At 35.4% G+C, this 6,347-nt stretch overlaps 1 protein-coding gene across 1 annotated transcript; it reads left to right on the forward strand.

Annotated features, from left to right (window-relative positions):
* The first annotated feature begins 502 nt into the window (after positions 1–502).
* Positions 503–5,183, forward strand: LOC149408133 (indole-3-acetic acid-amido synthetase GH3.10-like). The gene is made up of 4 exons (XM_089628358.1): positions 503–939; positions 2,990–3,091; positions 3,377–4,203; positions 4,406–5,183. The coding sequence occupies exons 1-4, from the start codon at positions 608–610 to the stop codon at positions 4,957–4,959; spliced, it is 1,815 nt and encodes a 604-aa protein (XP_089484484.1). The 5' UTR covers positions 503–607; the 3' UTR covers positions 4,960–5,183.
* Positions 5,184–6,347: the final 1,164 nt, after the last annotated feature.

A 6,347-nucleotide genomic window follows, 5' to 3' on the forward strand; every position in this document is an offset into this window, starting at 1 on the left:
ATGGTGCTGAAATATTTTTGACCTAATATTGGAAATTTTGCTAAAAATTTAAATTATTGGGTTATTTTGCTAACTAATTAAATTCAATTACTATATTGTATAATTTCTCGTATCTAAAGCAATGATACATTTTTTACACGGGGGATACTTGCAAGCTATACAGCGTAAATTACATTTGCAAAATGCTACATTTCTGCATTCTTAAAATTTGGTGGCCAAGTATGTTTTTGTTTTTACTATCATGTCCTAAAAGTCTTATTTTTAAAATTGTAGGTAATACTAACTGGTCAATGAAATACCATTTTCATAATTAATTTTCCACGTGAAAATTGACTATACGTATAAACACGTGGTCGAATACTCAACTTACGTACACAAGATCAGACGGTAAATACTAAACATTTTCCTATAGCTAGTGTATTGAATCATCAAATAATCATAAAATTATGCTATATAAAGGCCGAGGGATTCAACAAATGAGAACAACCCACATTGACAAAAACCCTCGGCTATTTTCACATTAAAACTGCCACAACTACTGTCTTTGATCTGCCTTTCTTTCTTTCTTTCTATCCTTTCCAATCTTTATTTTCTTTTTTGCCCTAAAATGAACAACGGCAACGGAAACGGCTTTGTCCAGCACAACGGCCAAAATGATGACATCATCGGCTGGTTTGAGGAGGTTACAAGGAACGCCGGGGCGGCCCAGACTAGGACGCTCCGGAAGATTCTCGAGCTGAACCAAGGCACCGAGTATTTGAAGAAATGGCTTGGAGACGCCGAAATCCAAAACACGGATGATTCCGAACTTGAATCGCTATACAAGACCTCTGTTCCTCTCGCCGTCCATGCTGATTTTGAGCCGTTCATTCGGAGGATTGCCGATGGAGACACGTCACCATTGCTCACCCAATACCCCGTCACTGCACTGGCTCTAAGGTCCATCAATATTTTCGTATGTATACACATATATAACTCCATATGATCTATATCGATATAAGTTGACTTATAACTAGTTGTTCGTGTTAAAACCGATCATATATATATTAATAAATTAAAAAAAAATACCATTACTTAATCGGACTATTTTTTGTGTGACTATATATGCTTTTCAGAACTTTGTCCCGATTTCTCTTTAGCATATTTATTATTATCATTTTTGTTTTGTTAGAGAATAAAACTCTTAAACATGCATGCAAAGAATTGGAGGCTTAGATTATACATTGTCATGTATCCACAAGACTGAGTAATAAATGGTAATAATTTAGTTCGTGCAAACTAAATAAATTGTTTAATACACCAATATATATATATATATATATATATATATATAATTTAGTCTGTTTTTGTTTTTGGCCTTCCGGTAAGACTAGTCGCACACGTTGTCAGTTTAGATGCCGTGCGATTAATCGCATCAATTGACCTTATTTGTTGTAGTGTATACTATATATCTTTGGCTATTGTATTTGAATGAGTAATCCAACCAAATAATTATTAAAAGGAAAAGACAGAGCTATAAAAAAAAATGTACACAACAGACCTCTGCATGCAATTTTACACTTTTGAGAGTTTTATTTTCAACCCAAAAAATATACAACTTAGCTCTTTTAAATATTTTACAAATTAGACCCCTTTAATTTAATTTAAGTTTCTAGCTCCGTCCTGTAGATAAATGCTCAGATAAGGGTTTTAGCTAGCTGTACTCATTTTATCTCTATTAATATATCTTTGATTACATTTTGCAATATTTCAATGATCAAATATATTAAACATTAAAGTACAAATTACGAACATAGCATTTTATATTTCATATTATGAAGAAAAAAATTGTATTTGTGGAGTTTGAATTCACTTCCTCAAGACCTCACCTCTGGGTGATTGGTTGGACACTTAATTCAGACCTTAAACATTTAACCTAAAGTTTCTGACTATATTTATATCCATTTTCTTTATTTCAAACAGATTTCTTCAATAATATACAAAAATTATATTTATTCATTCATTATGAAATTTACAATGCAAAGTTTTGAAGAATTTGTGACTATTAGGTTGCGTGGACAGATCTATTAATTATAATAATAATAATAATAATAATAATAATAATAATAATAATAATAATAATAATTATTATTATTATTATTATTATGTGAACCAGCTGACAAATAAATTGGCGACTTATTATTATTATGTGAACCAGCTGTCAAAGAAATTGGCGATTTATTATTACTATTATTATTATTATTATTATTATTAGGGTTTATTTTTAGACACAATTAGGCAAGTAATCTAATAGTCTATCTTCTTTTTAAAAAATAGTCCAAGTTTTATTTTATTAAGAAAATAATCTATCAAATCGAATTTAATTAAATTAATTATTCAGCAATAAAATTAATTATTCAAATAATTTAATTAATTAAAGAGTAAAATCAAATCAGCTAATTACAATAAATACTTGATATTTTTATAATTGCGTGTGAACCTGCAGTCAAAAGAATCTGGCGACTCCAGCGGGGCTGCTGGCTTGAATAATCAAACACCATATATGTAAATAATATTCATGAATATATAATGAAAATAAAACTATTCTTGAGGATATCAATTTCAATTTTTGGAATTTTCAGAAACTTAAGCCCTTATAAAATTTTCTTACACGTTTCTAATGCTGTTGTTTTCATACCTCGCTCGATCCGCAATCAGTATTATTATTAATTCATGGATTATATATACCGCTAGGAAACAAACCAAAATGAACAACTTGTCTCTAGATAAAGTCTTCAATATACCAAAAGGCCCAAAAACATAATAAATTTTAACTAGCTAATTCATGGATTACATACACTGCTAGAAAACAAACCCAAATAAACAACTTGTTTCTAGATAAAGTCTTTCGTATGCCAAAACATAATGAATTTAATTAGCTACATATCGCTCATTAATAATTAATTATTAGCTTTCACCTCAAATATTATATTTTGATTAATATATACAGTTCTGGGACTACAGAAGGAAGAGCAAAGCATATTCCATTGACAGGTCACTGGGCTCCAAACTTTCTCGAATTGAACAGATTAACTGCTTCGTACATATCAAGGTACGTAAGCTATCGAATAAAAAAATGGTTCAAATTTGGCTCATTGCATTTCCATAATTCGGGTAAGTTTCAAAGACACGAAGCTGGTTCATTATATGTCTAAACCCAAGACTGCATTACGTTGGTATGTCTAATGATTGGAAATAAATAATTTGTCTTGGACCAAAGCAAGTAGTTTTTGGCTGTTTTACCTTTTAGCTCATTTGGTTTTTCTTATATTTACAATATATTGATCACTAGAAAAATAAATTGGAATAAACTACTCGTGTAATGTAATTTTTACAGGGCTTATCCAACAAGGAAAGGAGGGAAAATCCTCGAGTTCATATACTGTAACAAACTACAGAAAAGGACAAAGGGTGGTTTGGCTGTGGGACCACTCACAACGCATTTATTCAACAGCGACGAGTTCAAAGTGAAGCAAGAGAAGCTCAAGTCGTACACTCTCAGCCCACACGAGGTCATCTCCAGCGGAGACTTCAAACAGTCCACGTATTGCCACCTCCTTCTCGGCCTCTTCTTCGCGGATGAAGTCGAGTCCGTTGCCTCCATCTACGCCTATTCCATAGCTCAGGCCTTCTCGGCCTTAGAAGAGGCCTGGGAAGACTTGTGCGCCGACATAAAGGGAGGGACTCTAAACCCTAGGATCGACAACCTTGCACTGAGAAAAGCGGTCCTTGACATCATCTTCCCGAACCCTACCTTGGCTTCGAAGACCGAAGCCGCATGCGAGGAGCTCAAGAGTTTTGGATGGCACGGCCTCGTCCCGAAACTTTGGCCCAATGCAAAGTTCGTGTGCTCTATCATGACAGGGCCAATGCAGCCCTACGTGAAGCGGCTCAGGCACTACGCGAAAGGCGTGCCTTTGGTCAACTATGAGTTCGCAGCGTCGGAGGGCTTCATTGGCCTTAGCGTTGACCCTCATTCTCCGCCGGAGAACGCTTCCTATGCGGTGGTCCCTACGATTGCGTACTTCGAGTTCATACCGCTTCATAGACAGAGGGAGATCGAGTCCATCTCTGTCGGGAACGTCTACGTGGAAGATGAGCCTGTTCCGCTCTCCGAGGTCAAGGTCGGACAAGAGTACGAGATGGTTCTCACCACTTTCAATGGTAAGGAAGTAAAAACGTATACTTGTTTCATTTACCTTATATTGTTTCACAATTCTTACCTTTTAAAGATGGAACTTAATTTATTCTTTTTTTCGTGGTTCAAATGAACTATTTTTTAATAACCCAAAAATGAACTTTTAATAACAGAACTTCGCATGTGTCAGCCTGGCTATAATTATTTGTATGGTGGTTGTCCGTCTAGGGTTGTACCGGTACAGACTGGGTGACATCGTAGAAGCGGTCGGGTTCCACAACGAGACCCCAAAGTTGAGCTTCGTGTGCCGGCGGAAGCTTCTTCTGAGTGTGACTATCGACAAGACGACGGAGAGAGACCTCCAGATCGCGGTGGACAAGGCGGCGGAGGTGCTGACGAGCCGGGCCAAAGCTGAGCTGGCGGACTACACCAGCCATGCTGCCCGGCCCACAGACAGGCCCGGCCACTACGTCATCTACTGGGAGATCGGGGGAGACGAGGACGAGGTCGAGGAAGATATACTTCAGGACTGCGCTAACAAGCTCGACGAGTCATTCACCGACGACTGCTACAAAATGATCCGGAGAAACAACACTTTGGGCCCTCTCGAGTTGAAGATCGTCGCCAAAGGCACTTTCAAGAGCATCTTCGACTACTTTGTCCGCAATGGCGGTACCCTTGTGCAGTTCAAGACCCCTCGCTGCACCGATCACAAGGCCATTTTGGGAATCCTCGACTCGGCTACGGTCCAAACATTTTTCAGCAAAGCATTCATGATATGAGACAAAATACCGTTGCAGCGTGCTTATACTATTCTCTTCGTACTCTATGTCTTGTGGCTCGCTACATTTTTTTTTTCGTTTATGTTTTCTATGCTAATAAATTTGAGAGAGTTGTAAGATCCTGGGAATTTGTGGCTACGGACCGTTGGCATTCTCTGTTCACTTATTGCCGTACAGGATAAGCTGATCCCTCATTTTTCTATCGTGTCTTTTTTTTTTTTTTTTTTTTTGAGAAATTCTACCGTATCTTTCTTTGATATATACTTTTTTTTTTAATTAATATCTACCTTTGATATTTATTATAATTTGTACCAAGGGAAAATATGTAATTGTGGGCTTGTCTTAATTAATATTAGAAAAGAAAAACGAAATATTTGCGTCTTGTCTTCAAGGTCGGCCAGCCCATTAAGCGACTTAAGCGGTGGCATAAGGCTCTAAAATTTTGAGAAAAAATAAGGCCCAATTTAGGCCTCTTTTTATTTGTCATAGGGTTAATTTTTTTTTTTTTCCAGAGCCCCGAATTTGATTTTTTTTTTAAACAGACCCAATGATGTTTACCTTTGCCCTATACATAAAATATATTTTTCCTTTACTGCGGATGTCACAATATGCAAGCTAAATTAGCATATGCATGAAGTTATGTTTTGACTTTTTCCAAAATAAATTACTAATATTAACGTCCAAAACGGGCTTGGATATCCATAAGTTATGAGCCTCAATTTTCCGTAGCAAGATCAAACAGAAACGCTAGACGAATTAAATTTAGAAAAAAAAAGGTGCTCTTCAAAATTAAAAAAATTATATTATTTTTTAAAAATTTGATACTTAAGGCCTCATTTTTAAACTACGCTTAAGGCCTTGACAACGATTGGACCGGCCCTGCTTGTCTTGTTTGAGTGTTCCTCTTATTGATTGTCATGATTTACAATTTTGGCTTAGATTATTATACATAGTCATATATCTACAAGACTGAATAATAAATGGTAATTTTGTTCGTTCAAACTAAATAATTTGTTAAATTCAACAATATATAATGGGTATAACTGTACTATATATTATATCTTTGGCTATTGTATTTGAATGAGCAATCTTGCCAAATAATTATTAAAAGGGAGGGACAGAGCTATAAAAAAATGTACACAACAAAGACCTCTGCATGCAGTTTTAACAGTTTTTGACTATTTTATTTTTTTTAACCCAAAAAATATACAAATTAGCCGTTTGAATTTTTTTACTAATTAGACTCCTTTAATTTGATTTAAGTTTCTAGCTCCGTCCTGTAGATAAATGCTAAGATACGGGTCTTAGCTGTGCTCATTTTATCTCTATTAATATTTCATTGATTATATTTTGCAAATCTTTTCTTAAATCCTAGATCAATTCTTAAA

Source organism: Urtica dioica, chromosome 1 (genome assembly GCF_054948205.1).
Source record: "Urtica dioica subsp. dioica isolate 48M chromosome 1, U.dioica_male_clone48M_v1_H2, whole genome shotgun sequence".
Taxonomy (NCBI): Eukaryota; Viridiplantae; Streptophyta; class Magnoliopsida; order Rosales; family Urticaceae; genus Urtica; species Urtica dioica.

What these genes read in the sequence shown, in the direction of transcription:
- LOC149408133 (XM_089628358.1), top strand. Translation starts at nt 608, where the DNA reads ATGAACAACGGCAACGGAAACGGCTTTGTCCAGCACAACGGCCAAAAT. An exon ending in ACTGCTTCGTACATATCAAG is followed by an intron (nt 3,092 to 3,376) that starts GTACGTAAGCTA and finishes TAATTTTTACAG; the next exon opens with GGCTTATCCAACAAGGAAAG. An exon ending in GGTTCTCACCACTTTCAATG is followed by an intron (nt 4,204 to 4,405) that starts GTAAGGAAGTAA and finishes TTGTCCGTCTAG; the next exon opens with GGTTGTACCGGTACAGACTG.